The sequence below is a fragment of the Chiloscyllium punctatum genome, chromosome 39 (assembly GCF_047496795.1).
Source record: "Chiloscyllium punctatum isolate Juve2018m chromosome 39, sChiPun1.3, whole genome shotgun sequence".
In the NCBI taxonomy this organism is placed as follows: Eukaryota; Metazoa; Chordata; class Chondrichthyes; order Orectolobiformes; family Hemiscylliidae; genus Chiloscyllium; species Chiloscyllium punctatum.
The window spans coordinates 60,814,879-60,833,334 of record NC_092777.1 but is presented as its reverse complement, the minus strand read 5'-3'; the positions used below and the strand labels follow the sequence as shown (position 1 = coordinate 60,833,334).

The 18,456-nt window shown below is 42.3% G+C and overlaps 1 protein-coding gene across 8 annotated transcripts in view; it reads right to left on the bottom strand.

Annotated features, from left to right (window-relative positions):
- Window positions 1-18,456, bottom strand: part of cep112 (centrosomal protein 112) — a 577,437-nt gene that overhangs the window by 482,358 nt on the left and 76,623 nt on the right. For all 8 annotated transcript variants that reach the window (XR_011954852.1, XR_011954853.1, XM_072558882.1 and 5 more), the window contains exon 6: window positions 4,814-4,891. Coding sequence is in view for 6 of the 8 variants with exons in the window: in XM_072558882.1 (XP_072414983.1) it covers window positions 4,814-4,891 (78 nt within the window). In the remaining 2 variants the exon portion in view is untranslated. The remainder of the gene's footprint in view (window positions 1-4,813; window positions 4,892-18,456) is intronic.

Sequence of the window (18,456 nt, the reverse complement as noted above, 5' to 3'; positions counted from 1 at the left end):
CTCCACCCCAGATCCCCGAGAGAAAGGGGGAGGACTCCCGTGTAGAGAGCCCTCCACTGGGGATCTCCACCGCCCGGTGGCAAATGGGCACGCCAAGGCGTGTCCGGACGGTGGATGAGGGAGAAGAGGTGGACGGTGTGCAGCAGCAGTCGATACAGGGCCTTCCTTTTTACATCTTTGAAAGGAACAAAACAAAAATTCCGGAGGCGGCTCAGGTTGTGGGGCACAGGCTCCCGCGGGAAGTACGGGACCTTGGGACCAATGTGAAATTCCGTCCGGGCCGGGGTGAGCGTGGACGGGATCCCACCGCACACCTGAGCGTCCTCCAACTGGTGCACTACGTCGGGTCCGAGCACCGCCGTTTTAAGGCGTCGGATGGCGATGGCCACGTACCGGACGTCTACCGCTGCCCTGCTAGCTATGTCCTGCGGCAGCGTCCAGCCCAGGCCCCCGGCACCCAGCACGTCCCCGCTCCTGGTCGCTCTCGCCGCCACGGCCCTCCCCTCCGACAGCCACTCGAACCCGCGAGTACGGAGGTGCGGATTCCTGAGCAACAGCTCCCTGACGGCAGCCACTAATCCAGCAATCTCCTAGTTATATCTTTTTGGTGTGTGTGCGCAGGTGTGAGAAGAAGCCTGTTTATATTTTTTTATTCTATTCTTTTTTTTTCTTTTTCTTTTTTTTTTAATTTAACCCCCACACTACCGCCTAAGTGCGGTAGTGCTTATTTTTATTCCCCAGCACCCATGGTGTGTGTGCGTGTGTGTAGATGTGCGACACAGTGAAAGACACAAAGTGCACAAATCTTTATTCAATTTCCACCACCAGGAAGATATGAAAAATACCCGCGTGGCCAGTGACAAGCACTGCCCTTCACATCAAAGGGCAATGCTGTGTGATCAAAACAGTGAAGGGGAGGGTAGGGACTAAATCAAAATAGAGTTGGAGGGGGAAATGATGCACTCCACTCCCTGCGGCGCCCACCTCTCCCTGAACGACTCCAGGGTGTCGGTGGACACCGCGTGCTCCTTCTCCAAGGACACCCGGGCTCTAACGTAACCCCGGAAGAGGGGCAGGCAGTCGGCCCTAACGACCCCCTCCACGGCCCGCTGCCTGGACCTGTTGATGGCCAGTTTGGCCAGGCCCAGGAGCAGACCCACGAGGAGGTCCTCGGACCTGCCCTCCCTCCTCCGTACCGGGTGCCCGAAGATCAGGAGCGTGGGACTGAAGTGCAGCCAGAAACAGAGGAGAAGGTTTTGGAGAAAATCAAAAAGGGAGTGCAAACGCCCACACCCAATATATACATGGTCCACGGACTCCACAGCGCCACAGAACAAGCAGTTGGGCTGGGAGTCCGTGAACCACCGCAACCTGCGGTTGCAGGGGACTGCTGCGTGCAGCACCCTCCACCCCAGATCCCCGAGAGAAAGGGGGAGGACTCCCGCGTAGAGAGCCCTCCACTGGGGATCTCCGCCGCCCGGTGGCAAATGGGCACGCCAAGGCGTGTCCGGACGGTGGATGAGGGAGAAGAGGTGGACGGTGTGCAGCAGCAGTCGATACAGGGCCCTCCTTTTTATGTCCCTAAAAGCAACAAAATTAAAATTCCGGAGGCGGCTCAGGTTGTGGGGCACAGGCTCCCGCGGGAAGTACGGGACCTTGGGGCCAATGTGAAATTCCGTCCGGGCCGGGGTGAGCGCGGACGGGATCCCACCGCACACCTGAGCGTCCTCCAACCGGTGCACTACGTCGGGTCCGAGCACCGCCGTTTTAAGGCGTCGGATGGCGGTGGCCACGTACCGGACGTCTACCGCTGCCCTGCTCGCTATGTCCTGCGGCAGCGTCCAGCCCAGGCCCCCGGCACCCAGCACGTCCCCGACCCTGGTCGCCCTCGCCGCCACGGCCCTCCCCTCCGACAGCCACTCGAACCCGCGAGTACGGAGGTGCGGATTCCTGAGCAACAGCTCCCTGACGGCAGCCACTAATCCAGCAATCTCCTAGTTATATTAGTCAGCCAAGGCTTTCTTGATTGCCCCAGGTTAACAACCCCAATCAAGAATCTCTTAATCAACAAGGTCCACCTGTTCCAATCACTACAATTACATAAAGCAATTAGGTGCTTTCCACTTTTGCTGTTTCGCATCTACCTGCAACATCAAATGGCAGAGCAATGTTTCTTCTAAGATGCTGCATAAATTCTATACGCATTCCCTAAAACAGCTAAGTATTTTCAAGGAGAAATGTTTGCAATATTCTATAACCAACATGGAGACCCTCATCAAACTTGATACAAAAATATACTGAAAACCAAATTGAGCCTGCAAGTTCAACGCCACAACATTTGAAAAAAAACCCTTGAAAGAATTAATTAAAAACTCTCCACCATCAAGCAATTCTCAACAACTGAAAAGAACAGTCAGATGCTTGGAACACAGGCAAGCATACCACAAAACCATGACCTTTACCCATACACTGACTTCAATGCAATATTTGCAATTGGATATTTAAATAGTTTCTCGTCACAAAATTATACAGACCAAGGTGATGAACAACTAGTCTCCCAGACGAACACCTTTCTATCAAAGCAATGAGAGAATTCATCAACACTCTTTTTCAATATTACATCCAAACTGCATAAAATTTTAAACACTTTAAAAATTCATTGATAGTCAATTAAAACTTTGATTAATAACAAGTAAAAATTTGTGATAATTAACATTAAAACAATGTATCATTGTTTTATTTGCTTAACTGCTGCAGTGGAGAAACGCAGACTTTGCTGATCTCCGTGATTTCATAAAGGACTTGTCAGTGTATTTTGAAATTGAATTTACTATTTACACAAGTTGATAAAATCAGTAAAAAGGTGCCAGAGATTCAATCTCATTCCCAAAAGAATAAAGGGGATGGTAGAAGATTTTGTTCTTCCACACAAAGCATTATTACAAGGAATACTTTGCCATAGGCAACAACTGAAACAAGACTGTATTTTATTTTGGCACTGTATGTTAATTGATAACTAGTGAAGTAGTTCAAAAAGTGAACTATAAAAGGCACAGTGAAATCTCCAGTGGAAGAATTATAATAAGCATGCAAAGCACATAGATTTCTTCAGTGCTGTAATGCTTGTGATTTTATATATGAAGATACTGATGCAACAATGCACTGCATCAAACTTAATATGCAAGCCTTCGTTCTCCATTCAATGAACTCTTAATGTTAGCCAGGATTTGAGACAAACAAGGAGTACAAACTGGTTGTGTATTCTGCAAGAAGGGAAGGAAAACACACGGGTAAGTAGGTGCTAGCCACCTTAGTGGCTGACAATACAATGACATTAGCAGAACCTGAAAGCAGGTCACCCCCTTGGCTTCACAGCTGGGGATAGAACAAGGCATATGATTGTCAAGGAGGAATAAGTTTTACTTCCCTTTAATTTTCTCCCTTCCTCTTCTGAAGCTGCCAATTCTTGCCAAGGTATGATTGGTCATCTGCCAAGACCTCACCAGAGTGAAGGGGAGCATAATAAAAGAACAAGGGGAATACATGAAAACATACATGCACCATCACATGCATTGAGTACTTATGAATTTCCTTTTACTGAGGGAATAATGAGAGCCTGAGAATGACACATCTGTCTGCTAATCAAAGCGTTCAATTCCAAACCACAAAAACAAAGCTCAAGCTGTTCATTACTATCCTTTGAACTCTCCGATTAGTGACTATGCTTCCTGGTACTTGTTTGTATTTTTGTATACACACATCTTCATTTACTTGTTGGCTCCTTATCCTGTTTTTTTTAGTGATGACAGTACTTCTCTGACAAATGCTGACACTGTATGAAGCAGATTAATCAAAGTAGATAACGGAAAAGGAATAATTTTTATCCCTTCACTGATTGCCAGGGCTTATTTTAGTAGCCACATGGTTTCTGATATTAAAAGCTGTCACCGTGTTATTTAATCAGGTGAACATACTTAAAGCCTGCATGTTTTTGTGGGCTTTTTATGACCATTGTGATATTATACTGTCACAACTAAAGGTGTAATTAGAAAAGTTACAGATAGATTGCAATTTTCTTGCATACTTTTATAACAGATGTAGCCTTCTGCCCCTCTGCAGTCCAGTACATTTCCCAGGGTAGTGCAGTACTGCAGCTGTTTGTGGTGTCGTCTTCACTGACTACTGAAATGTCTTTGAAGTTTATAGAGGCCAATACCATTCTATTTGCTCTCATGCAAAGCCACAACTAAAGGATATGGGATGACTGTACTGACTTTGATCTGCTTATTACTAATATTGTATTCTCAACTGAGTTAGTCACTGAACTGCAAAGCTGTTGTGTGGCTATTGGTTACTCTATTTATGTGACGAACCGGAAACTTGACAAAGTGCCGAGAATTTACAAGAGATTTTAACTATTTGCAGGATCATTGATGTTTGCTATTCTGAAGAAAAATCCAAGAATGTGAGACAAATTTAATTCAATAGCCAAAATACAACTTCTACCAAACCACAAAATTACAATGTATTAGCAAGGATTTCTTTTAATCCACTTAAAATCCAAACTGCATTCCTTGGGGTGATTGATGCAATCGTGACGGAGGTGAGACACTCAATGAGTCTTCCCTGCTTCAAGTGCACCCTCTGTAGGCGAGATTTTCTGATTCATAGTGATTTATTTGACAACAATATTTGGTGGGATGAGATGAAGGGTGAAAGGTGAAATTGGAACATAAAAATTGACTTGTTGGAACATATGACCTTTTTATGTTGTAAAACTATTAAAACCAAGAAAAGATAAACAAGAACATACCCCAAGATTCCAGCTATTTAATGTTGCTTCAAAGTCACTCTCATCAGAAGATGTAACAGCTTGGAGTTCAGAAACCACCTGGAAAAACAATTTAAATAACTTTTACATGAGACTGTCATGAAACAAAGGGTTTCCAAAGTGAAGAATGAAACTAAATGCTCTCTGATAGATTTTATCCAAAATACACTTGAAATTAGGTTTGTTGTAATTTTAAAAAGTGAAGACCAAAGCTATAAGTTTGAATTCTAGGCACCTTTTGGAACTGGTTACTTTCTCACTGCTGCAGTAAGCATGTTTTTGCCATTTATCGGTTTAAAGCTAATCTACTCTAAAACTCAATTTATTCTCTTCTGATACTCTCTCTTGATGCACCTACTTAATCAATCCTTTTCAGGGGTCAGTTAGCTCAGTTGACAAGGCAGCTGGAGAGTGATGCCGTAAGTGTGTTTCAATTCCCACATCAGCTGAGGTTACCATGAGGGACATTCTTTCAAAATCCCTCTCCTTGCCCGAGACATGGTGACTCTCAGGTTAAACCATGAGTGATACCTCTCTCCCTGATGGGACAGCAATCCTATGATCTGGTAAGACAATAGCGCCTTTAATTTTCATGCTTGAAAATTTCACCTGAACCTCGCAACCACATCCTCTTGATCGAAAGAATTCCAGATTTTAACCATGCTTTGTGTGAAAAATCTTCTTGATTTCACTCCAAAATAGCAATGTTATGCCACCTTACACAATACAAGACACAGCCTCAGGACATAAATTTCCTTTTGAAACCACCAAATCTTCCTGTTTCCACCATACTGAGGGCAGCAAGTTTTAGGTCATTGCACTTGCTGCAGAACAATGGAATATAACCAAGATGTGTGAGATGATGTATTTTGGAAAGTCAAATCCAGGGAGGACTTATACACTTAATGGTAAAGTTTTTGCAAGTGTTGCTGAACAAAGAGACCTTGGAGTGCAAGTTCATCGTTCTTTGAAAATGGAGTACAGGATAGATAGTATAGTGAAGGTGGCATTTGGTATGCTTGCATTTATTGCTCAGTACATTGACTATAGGAGTTGGGAAGTCATGTTGCGGTTATACAGGACATTGGTTAGGCCACGTGTGGAATATTGCATGCAATTCTGGTCTCCCTGCTGAGAAACTTGAAAGGGTTCAATAAAATTAACAAGAATGTTGTCAAGATTGGAAGGTTTAAAATAAAGGGAGAGGCTGAATAGACTGGGACTTATTTACCCTGCAATGGCGGAGGCTGAGGAGTGACCATATAGAGGTTTACAAAATCATGAGGGGCATGGATAGGGTAAATAGACAAGGTTTTTTCCCCAGGGTCAGAAGTCCAAACCTAGAAGGCACATGTTTAAGGTGAGAGGAGAAAGATTGAAAAGGGACTGAAGGGGCAATCTTTTCACACAGAGGGTGGCACATATGTGGAATGAACTGTCAGAGGAAGTGGTGGAGGCTGGTACAATTGCAACATTTAAAAGGCATCTGGATGGGTATATGAATAGGAAGGGTTTAGAGGGATACGGGCCAAATGCTGACAAATGGGACTAGATTAATTTAGGATAGTTGGTCAGCATGAACGAGTTGGACTGAAGGGTCTGTTTCTGTGCTGTGTATCTCTATGCCTCTAAGTGGCAACAAGTTGAACACGCTATCACTGCAATCGATGATTTAAAAAGGAAACTGGACGGGCATGAATGAAATAAACTTTCAGGGTTTCAGGTATTAGGCAGGGCAATGGGACTGGGCTGTTCCACAATGAGTTGGCCTTGATGGTCAGAAAAGCATTCTTCTATATCACGATGGAATTCCCCTTCATAGGAAATAGGTCCATCTATATAACCTATCAAAATGCATAATTAAAAAAAAACATTTTAGATAATTTCTCAACCATAAAATGCACTGAAGCCTAATTTATGCAATGTCTCTCTATATTTTAACCCTTAAAATTCCAAGATCATTTTGATCAATCTGCACTGTGCCCACTCGAACATGCTGCTCCTGAGGTCCAGTACACAAAACTGAAAACAGTACTCCAAACGAGCAAGATTTTGTGCCATTAAAGCATCAATTTCTCAGTTTTATTGCATAAACCTATTCAGCTCAAGGCCAAATATTCCATTAGCCTTTTGGAATTTTTTTTCAGAAATCAATATTGCCATAACCAAAATTGTATCAATTAAAACAGCTTTTGCAAAAGAGGTATGTGTACAAAAATTCAAGGAAAGGAAACTTGCATTTATAAAGCATCTTCACGACCAAATATCTCAAATGCTTCACAGCCAATGAAGTACTTTGGAAATGTGGGCACTGTTCTATGAAACATAATAGTCAATAAGGCATATAGCTAACTCCAACAAATAGCAACATTACAATGATAATCGTTTTCTGTGATGTTGAATGAGAAATAAATATTCACAAGGGCACAGTGGATAATATTCCTATGCTTCTTCAAATTAGTTCTGCTTGCCAAAAAGCAAGAAGGGGCTTTCATTTTTATGTCTTACCTGAAAGAAATCAGCTGAGACAATGTAATACTCCCGCACTTCATGGATTGTCAGCCTTGATGTTTACAGTCAAGCATTGGAATAGGGCTTGAATCCAGAACCATGTAACTCACAGACAAAATCACTACTAACGGCTGATGCACAACTTAAAATACAAATGTGTAACTCTATTAGCAAGCCTGTTTCTTCATCAGAAGTCTAATCCATTTGTTTCTTCGGTCATTCTCGGTCAAAGTATACTTTGTTTCTTCTGCTCTATTACATGGAGGATAACTGCATATTGTGTATGATTAAATTATGTTGCAGAACTAGGAAGAAAACCAGAGGACTTTCTAACAGAAAGATAATGTTGGAGAATTGGAGAAAACAGCCAAGGCAAAGTAAATTAAATGACTGCAGGAAAAAATAAAATTAAACAAGAATAAGTTCCACTGAACAAAGACATCAAAACAGAGCATTCATCAAAACAAAAACTGGGAAATACAACAGGTGCAATAAATTAGTTCAGAAAGAGATAGCACACAGCAATGAAGCAAAAAAGAAAACAAAAATCAAAGACTTGTAAATCAAACAGAGATTAACAATACATACATCTGAAAACATATTTCTCATAAAAATGAAATAAACAAACTAACCATAAAAATGTAGACCAAAGGGGAGGAAACCTCAAGCCACAAGTTTGGTGAAGTGTTGGATTCAATCGACCCTTCAGAGGAGCTCCAGAATGGATGGGTGTTTCAGCAGTTTACCAATCAACAGCTAGTACATATACTAGCTGATAAGACAGTCCTCTAATTCCAGGTATTAACCTAGTAAGCTTCTTCTGAACCACCTCCAATGCATTTACAACCTCCCTTAATTAAGGAAACCAAACTTCTTTCAAATGTGGTCTCGCCAACACACTGTAAAACTGAAGCACAACATTCTTTCTTTTGTTCTCAATTCCTATTGTAACAAATGATAGAATTTTATTGAGAATATATTGGAGTTGAGAAATGCAGTTGGGTTAAAACAATCTCCATTTGACTCAGGCTATTTCAATGAAAAGTCTAGACAGTTGCATCCTCAGTAAAAGGATCAATTATTTGGCTGGGTTCCTAATGAATTCAAGAATAAATCTTCACCATGTTTTGTCCAAATCAGAGGCCACAAGGAAAAGTTACTCCGAGATTTCAATGTGACAAGCTGACAAGGCGAGACAACATTTGGATTACTGAACTGAACTTCAACCTGCACAATACAGAAATCACTGCTGATGAAAGATACTCCACGAGTCACACCATTAGCATAAATATTTTGATTGAAAGACCAAATTGGTCAGTTGTTTCTTTTGTACTGCCACGTGAATAAATAAGACGTTCACCAGGCTTCTTTGATGAACTCAAAAATAATCTGTTAACAACTCATTTCCAAGAACAAGTGGCAAAATTAACTAACCTTTAAACTACGATCTGGAATTAGAAGTAATGTTCCTCTATTTAAGAAGGCAAGTAGGGATAATCCAGAAAACTATAGATCGATGAGTCTCGCAATGGTGATTGGGAAGCTATTGGAGAGAAATCCTGAGGATAGATTTACACAATTTGGAAAAGCATGGCCTAATTCGGAAAAGTGCATTGGCTTTGCGCAGGGCAGGCCTTCTATACCTAAAACAAAGACAGACTCACAACACAGATATGAACACATGAAATAGTGGAGAAATTGAGCATTTGGCTCCTCAAGCATACTCTGCAATCAGTAAGGTCATTGAAATTTACCCTTGGTATTCCTCGAAAAGAATCTGTCCACCTGTCTTCAAAATACTTAATAAACCTGTCTTTTCTGCTACAGCATTCCAAAAGTTGCTCAATTTTCAGAGAAAATGTCCCTCTTCATTTCTGTCCTGAAAGGGTAACCACTGATTTTAAAACAGTGCCTTCTAGTTCTGGACTAATCAACAAGACAAAACATTATTTCCACCTTGTCAACACTATTCAAGAGCTGATACATTTTAATCAAGTCACTATTTCTAAGTCCCAGTAGAAACAAGATCAGCCTGTCCAAGCTTTCCTGATAAGACAGTCCTCTCATTCCAGGTATTAACCTAGTAAGCTTCTTCTGAACCACCTCCAATGCATTTACAGCCTCCCTTAATTAAGGAAACTAAAACTACTTTGAAATGTGGTCTTGCCAACACACTGTAAAATCGAAGCACAACATTCTTTCTTTTGTTCTCAATTCCTATTGTAACAAAGGAAAGAATTTTATTAATCTTCTTGATTACAAGCTTTATTTGTGTATTAACTTTTTGTAACTCATACTTTATGTGACACTTAAATTCCTCCATATCTCAAATCTGCAGTTCTCCATTTAAGCAATACACAACATTTTCATTACCCCTGCCAAAAGAACAATATCACATTGTTTCAAATGATTTCCACAAAAACTCCAGATTTTTACCATTGTCTACCTCCCTAAGTCTGTTTGCAACCTCTTTACATCTTCTTCACAATACACTTTCCAACCTATTCTTGTGTCATCTACAAATTTAGCAGCATGCCTTCACACTACACATCTAAGTCATTAATGTAAACTGTAAAACATTGAGATCCCAGCAAGGACCTCTAAGGTACTCCACTTGTTACGTCCTGCCGATCGGATAAAGACTCATTTATGCATATTCTATTTTCCACCAGCCAGCCTTCTATCCAAAATGTTTGCTCTACATCATAGAACATACAACTGTACAGCACAGGACGCAAAATTAAACCGATCCATTCTGACTGCCCTTAGCCCATATCCCTCCATTCCTTGCATATTCATGTGCTTATCCAAATGTCCCTTAAATGACCCTATCATACCTGCCTCTACCACAACCTTTGGCAGCACTTTCCACACTCCTACCATCACTTGTCCCTCACATCTCCTTTGAACCTTCGCCTTCCTCTCACGTTAAATGCATGCCCCCTAGTTTTAGATATTTCAACTCAGAGGGAAAAAGATTCTGACAGTCAACCCTATCTGCACATCTCATCATTTTATAAACTATCAAGTCTCCCCTCAGCCTCCACTGCTCCAGAGAAAACAACCCGAGTTTTTCCACCCTCTTCTTATTGTACATACCCTCTAATCCTGGCAGCATCTGGTAAACCTCCTCTGCACCATCTCCAAAGCTTCCACATCCTTCATGTAATGTGGCGACCAGAATTGAATGCATTATTCCAAGTGTAGCCTCACCAAAGTCTTGTAAATCTCCAACATGACATCCTGACCCTAGTACTCCCAACCAATAAAGGAAAGCATGCCATACACCTCCTTTACCACCCTTTCTACTTGCATGGCCACTTTCAGGGAACTATAGAATTAAACCCCAAGATCCATCTGTACTTGAATGTTGTTCATGGTCATGCCATTAAATGTATACTCCTTCCTAACATTTGATCAATGTGCAGCATCTCAAATTTACCCAGATTAAACTCCATCTGCCATTTCTCCACGCATATTTGCAACTGATCGACATGCTGCTGTATACTTTGACAATTTTCTACACTATCCGCAATTCCACTGATCTTTGTATCATCTGCAAACTTATTAATGCATCCATTTATACTTTCATCCACAGCATTGATATATATTACAAATGGCAGAAGTCCCTGTGGAACACCACTAGTCACAGATCTCCAACCTGAAAAACAACCTTTCACCACTACTCTCTGCCTTCTCTGGGCAAGCCAATTCTGAATCCACACAAACAAGTCACTGTGGATCCCGTGCATCTTAATCTTCTGGATGAGACTACCAAGAGGGACCTTATCGAAAGCCATACTAAAATCCATATCGACAACATTTACTGCTCTACCCTCATCAATCACCTTTGTCACCTCCTCGAAAAATTTAGTCAAGCCCATAAGACACGACCTGCCCATCACAAAGCCATGCTGACTATTCTGAATTAGGCCACACTTTTGCAAATGCATGTAAATCCTATCAACAGGAATGCTCTCCAACCAATGACCAATGTGTAACTCACCGATCTATAGTTTCCTGGATTATCCCTATTTAGAGTCATAGAGTCAAAAAGATGTACAGCACGGAAATAGACCTTTCAGTCCAACCCGTCCATGCAGACCAGATATCCCAACCCAATCTAGTCTTACACGTCAGCACACGTCCCATGTCCCTTCAAACCCTTCCTATCCATATACCCAACCAAATGTCTTTTAAATGTTGCAGTTGTACTAGCCTCCACCACTTCTTCTGGCAGCTCATTCCATACACACACTACCCTCTGTGCGAAAAAGTTTCCCCTTAGGTCTCTTTTATATCTTTCCCCTCTCACCCTAAACCTATGTCTTCTAGTTTGGACTCCCCCACTGCAGGGAAAAGATCTTGTCTACTTATCCTATCCATGCCCTCATGATTTTATAAACCTCTATTCTTAAATAAAGGAACAACATTAGCCACTGGAGAAGTCCTGGACGACGAGCAAGTAGCTAATGATGATACAAAGATCTTGGTCAAGGCCCCAGCCTTGCCTCTCTCAATAATCTGGGGTAAATACCATCGGGCCCTGGGAACTTATCCACCTTAATGTTCTTCAAGAGACCCAACAGCACTTCTTTCTTGATCTCAAAATGCCCTAGCGTATTAGCACGTACCACAAAAATCTCACTATCCTCCACGTCCTACTCCTGGGTGAACAGTGACGCAAAATACTCATTGAGGAACTCACGCACATCCCCTATGTCTCTGAGCACAAGTTTCTTTCTTTTTTTTGTAAATATTTTTATTAGCAAAAAAAAAAGTGACTTTACAAAAATATAAAGTTATTGAAAATACAACCAATAACAAATACCAGCATAATAAAGAGAAAAAAAACCCCAAAAATAGTAAATTACAATACAACTACTGCCCAGCCCTTCTTTACTCTTGAGTGGGCCTACATTCTCCCTGGTTATCATCTTGTTCTTAATGTATGAATAGAATGCCTTGGGATTTTCTTTAACCCTACTTGCCAAGGTCACTTCATGGCCCGTTCTTGTTCTCCTAATTCCTGCTTGAGTTCCTTCCTGCTTTCTTTATATTCCTCATGAGCCCTATCCAATTCTAGTTTGCTAAACCTTACATATGCTTCTTCTTTTCTTTTGACTAAATTCATAACCATGCTCGTAATCCAAGGGTCCTTTACCTGGTCATCCTTATCCTTCATCCTAAATGGAATATGCCAGTCCTGAACTCTTATCAACAGGTCTTTAAACAATTCCCACATGTCAAACATGGACTTACTTGATAACAGGCCCTCCAAATTAATATTCGCTAGGTCCTGCCTAATACTGCTGATGTAATTTGCCCTCCTTCAATTTAGTACCTTGCCACAAGGTACTGACTTATCCTTATTCAAAGCTATCTTAAAACTTAAGGTGTCATGATCGCTGTTTCCAAAATGTTCTCTCACGATAAAGTCAGTCATCGAGCTAGGACCATTAGCCAGTACAAGGTCCAGTTTGGCCTCTCCTCTAGTTGGACTTCCATAAACTCTTTCAAGCAACCCTCATGGATGCACTCAACAAATTATGCCCTCTAATGGAAGTTAAAGTCACCCACTTTCCATAATCTGTCTACATATTTGGTCCTCAATGTCTCAGTGGCTGTTAGGTGGCTTATTGTATAAATCCATCAGAGTAATTACAATAAAATATTTTTATTGAAAAAAATGTTCTTTACGAAGTTATAAAATTACAGAAGTATGATAATATAACATTATGACAACAAAAACAATAAACAATAAACCAACTACTATACTACTCTACAAAAGAACTCACAACTACACTCATTACACATCAGTAAATAAATAAAGTAAATAAATAACGCTGCTCAGCGTAAAAAGACCTCAGCTCTCAACCTTCGGGAGCATCAATTATTAAACCCACATTTGCTCGAAAGTCTTCCTCTCAAGACGCTTAGCTTATTAAACCAAACTGCCATGGCCAGACAAAAGCCCTAATTAAAATGGCGGACAGATCTGCTTCCAAATAATTCAAAAAGGACAGCCATGTCTTATACAAATTGCTAAAGGAGGATACTGTGGCGGTCTTGGATAGTGAGGCAGTATGGGTGGAGCTGAGAAATAAGAAGCATGCAGTTACATTGTTGGGGCTGTATTACAGACTTCCCAACAGTGAGCGTGAGATAGAAGAACAAATAGGTAAACAGATTATGAATAGATGTAGAGGCAATAGGGTCGTGGTGATGGGAGATTTTAATTTTCCCAACATTGACTGGGACACAGTTTGCGTCAGAGGTCTGGATGGAGTAGAATTTGTATGAAGTGTCCAGGAGAGTTTTCTAGAGCAGTATGTCAATAGTCCGACGAGGGAAGGGGCCATATTGGACCTGGTACTGGGGAACGAGCCAGAACATCTGGTAGAAGCTGCGGCGGGGAATTTCTTTGGAAACAGTGACCACAATTGCGTACGTTTTATAATACTCGTAGATAGAGAAGAGAGTGGTCCTAAGGGAAGAATGCTAAACTGGGTCAAGGCCAATTATATCAAAATTAGGCAGGAGCTGGGAAATGTGGATTGGACACAGCTATTTGAAGGCAAGTCCACATTTGAGATGTGGGAGGCTTTCAAAGATCGGTTAACGGCAGTGCAGAATAGGCATGTCCTGTTGAAGGCAAAGGATAGGAAGGACAGGATTTGTGAACCGTGGATGACAGGAGAAATTGTACGACTAGCCAAGAGGAAAAGGGAAGCGTACATAAAGTCTGGGCAGCTAAGGAATATCGGAAGAGTAGGACAAGTCTTAAACAAGAAATCAACCAGGCAAAAAGGGGTCATGAAATAGCTTTAGCAAACAGAATTAAGGAAAATCCCAAAGTATTTTTTTCTTATATAAGAAGCAAGCCGGTAACTGAAGAAAGGATTGGTCCACTAAAAGATAATGAAGGAAGGCTGTGTGCCAAACCTGATAGAATGGGTGACATTCTGAATGATTACTTTGCATCAGTGTTCACTGAGGAAACATGATGAATCTTGAGATTAGACATAGAAGTTTGATTAGTCTGGATCGCGTTGGCATAAGTAGGGAAGGTGTGTTGGGTATGTTAGAGGTTATTAAGGTGGACAAATCCCCAGGATCAGATGGGATCTATCCCAGGTTGCTGAGGGAGGCGAGAGGGGAAATAGCTGGGACCCTGACAGATATCTTTGCGGCATCCTTAGATACAGGTGAGGTGCCAGAGGACTGGAAGGCTGCTCATGTTGTCCCCCTGTACAAGGAGGGTAGTAGAGATATTCCGGGTAACTACAGACCAGTGAGCCTGACGTCGATGGTGGGGAAGTTGCTGGAGAGGGTACTGAGAGATAGGATCTATTTATAATTAGAAAGGAATGAGCTTATTGGTGATGGGCAACATGGTTTTGTGTGGGGGAGGTCGTGCCTTACCAATGTGATAAGAGTTCTTCGAGGAAGTGACCAAGTTGATAGATGAAGGAAGATCTGTTGATGTCATATACACGGACTTTAGTAAGGTGTTTGATAAGGTTCCCCATTGTAGACTAATGAAGAAAGTGAAGTCACATGGTGTGCAGGTTGTTCTAGCTAAGTGGATAAAGAACTGGTTGAGCAACAGGAGACAGAGTAGTAGTAGTTGAAGGGAGTTTCTCAAAATGGAGAAAGGTGACCAGTAATGTTCCACAGGGGGTCAGTATTGGGGCCACTGTTGTTTGTAACATACAACAATGATTAGATTAGATCAGATTAATTACAGTGTGGAAACAGGCCCTTTGGCCCAACAAGTCCACACCGATCCGCCGAAGCATAACCCACCCAGACCCATTTGCCTACATTTACTCCTTCACCTAACACTACGGGCAATTTAGTATGGCCAATTCACCTAACCTGCACATTTTTGGATTGTGGGAGGAAACCGGAGCACCCAGAGGAAACCCATGCAGACACAGGGAGAATGTGCAAACTCCACTCAGAGTCGCCTGAGGCGGGAATTGAATCCGGGTCTCAGGCGCTGTGAAGCAGCAGTGCTAACCACTGTGCCACCATGCCACCCAAAAAGACTGAGACACATAGAGCAACTACTGCCGTGACTCTGATTCGAACAGAGGTTGCTGCGGCCACTACGCAGAGTACTAACCACTACACAGTCATGGCACCCCACCAACGGACACTAAGGTTGATTTAGAAGAGGGCACTGTTGGTATGATCAGCAAGTTTGCAGATGACACAAAGACTGGTGAAGTAGCAGAAAGCATAAGGGACTATCAGAGAATACAGGAGGATGTAGATAGACTGGAGAGTTGGACGGAAAAGTGGCAGATGGCTTTCAATCCAAACAAATGTGAGGTGATGCATTTAGGCAAGTCTAATTCCAGAGCAAATTATACAATGAATAGAAGAACCTTGGGAAAAGTTGATAGGCAGAGAGATCTGGGAGTGCAGGTCCATTGTACCCTGAAGGTTGCTACACAGGTGGATGGAGTGGTCAAGAAGACATATAGTATGCTTGCCTTCTTTGGACGGGGTATTGAGCTGGCAAGGCATGTTAAAATTGTACAAGACATTGTTTCAGCCGCATTTTGAACACTGTGTACAGTTCTGGGCGCCACATTACCAAAAGGATGTGGACGCTTTGGAGAGGGTGCAGAGAAGGTTTACGAGGATGATGCCTGGTATGGAAGGTGCTAGCTATGAAGAGAGGTTGAGTAGGTTAGGTTTATTTTCACTAGAAAAAAAGAGATTGAGGGGGGACCTGATTGAAGTTTACAAAATCATGAAGGGTATGGACAGGGTGGATAGAGACAAGCGTTCTCCCAGGGTGAAGGATTCAATAACGAGAGATCATGCTTTCAAGGTGAGAGGTGGAAAGTTTAAGGGGGATACATGCAGCAGTACTTCACACAGAGGGTGGTGGGCATTTGGAACGCAATGCCAGCAGACGTAATAGAGGCAGGCACGGTAGATTCATTTAAAATGTGTCTGGACAGATGCATGAGTAGGTGGGGAGCAGGGGGATACAAATGCTTAGGAATTGACTGACAGGTTTAGACATACATTTGGATCGACTCAGGTTTGGAGGGCCGAAGGGCCTGTTCCTGGAATGTAAATTTTTCTTTGTTCTTATAAGAGGCTGCTTATGGCTCCAAATAAAAGAACTAAGCCAACCATTTAATTTCTGAAACGTTTGTCCAGGAAAAAGCTAGAGAAGCATCCGCAGAAGGTATAATAAATGAGAAAGAACCTTCATTTTAAAATGAGCAACTTGACCTGGCCTTTATATTGGCAGGGTGCCCATTTTTGAAGGTCTTGTTTAATCTTGTCAAATAAATGAACAAAATTAGCCTTCAATAATTGATCAAAACTAGGAGTAACAGAGAGGCCCAAATAAAGAAAGCCTCCCTGTGCCCATTTAAAGGAGAACCCACCTTCAACATCCGGTATTCCCCTAAGACCCCCCATAGGCAAAGCCTCCAATTGTGAAACATTGATCTTGCAACCAGAGAAAAAGCTAAATGAACAATTGGATGTGAGCATAAGAGGTACAATTAGTAAGTTTGCAGATGACACCAAAATTGGAGGTGTAGTTGACAGCGAAGAGGGTTACCTTAAATTACAACAGGATCTGGACCAGATGGGCCAATGGGCAGAGAAGTGGGAGATGGAGTTTAATTCAAATAAATGCAAGGTGCTGCATTTTGGGAAAGCAAATCTTAGCAGGACTTATGCACTTAATGGTAAGGTCCTAGGGAGTGTTGCTCAACAAAGAGACCTTGGAGTGCAGGTTCATAGCTCCTTGAAAATGGAGTTGCAGGTAGATAAGACAGTGAAGAAGGCATTTGGTATGCTTTCCTTTATTGGTCAGAGTATTGAGTACAGGAGTTGGGAGGTCATGTTGCGGCTGTACAGGACATTGGTTAGGCCACTGGTGGAATATTGCATGCAATTCTGGTGTCCTTCCTATCGGAAAGATGTTGTGAAACTTGAAAGGGTTCAGAAAAGATTTACAAGGATGTTGCCAGGGTTGGAGGATCTGATCTACAGGGAGAGGCTGAACAGGCTGGGGCTGTTTTCCCTGGAGCGTCGGAGGCTGAGGGGTGATCTTATAGAGGTTTACAAAATGATGAGAGGCATGGATAGACCAAGTCTTTTCCCTGGGGTCGGGGAGTCCAGAACGAGAGGGCATAGGTTTAGGGTGAGAGGGGAAAGATATAAAAGGGACCTAAGGGACAACTTTTTCACACAGAGGGTGGTACGTGTATGGAATGAGCTGCTAGTGGATGTGGTGGAGGCTGGTACAATTTCAACATTTAAGTGGCATTTGGATGGGTATATGAATAGGAAGGGTTTGGAGGGATATGGGCCGGGTGCTGGCAAGTAGGACTAGATTGGGTTGGGATATCTGGTCGGCATGGACGGGTTGGACCAAAGGGTCTGTTTCCATGCTGTACATCTCTATGACTCTATAAGTGTATCAATTGGGGCACCGAAACTGCCCCTACCAATGTTAAAATGATCAGACCTTACACTATTCATGAGAACCGCCATCAAAGGATCACTGTAAAGGACCCTTACCCACCTTGTAAACACTTCACTCAGGCCAAACCTCTCAAGGGTATAAAAAAGATATGATCATTCCACTCAGTCAAATGCCTTCTCCATGTCTAAGGAAACCACCAACCCTTGAACTGACCGTTGCTGGCACACTTCAATCATGTTAAGCAGTCTCCTAATATTATTAGATGTGTGACCATTTATAAAGTCCATCTGATCCTCCTTAACAATACAGGGCAACACCCTTTCAACCTCAATGCCAGAGTCTTCAATAAAATTTTAAAGTCAGAGATTAAAAGCGAGATGGGTCTGTAAGAAGCATAGTCTTCCAAGGTATTCCCTTTCTTGAGGATAAGAGAGATATCAGGCTCTCTCAAGGATGGCAGGAGACAATCCTGAATACATGTCTAGCATTGGTCCTGACAGTATGTTTACAAATTCCTTATAAATCTCACTGGGCAAGCCATCAGAGCCAGGCGCCTTTCCACTTTGAAGTTGCCTCACCATCTCCTGTATCTTTTGGGCTATTAACGGAGCACTAAGGAGAAGCGCCTGTTCAGTAGACATAC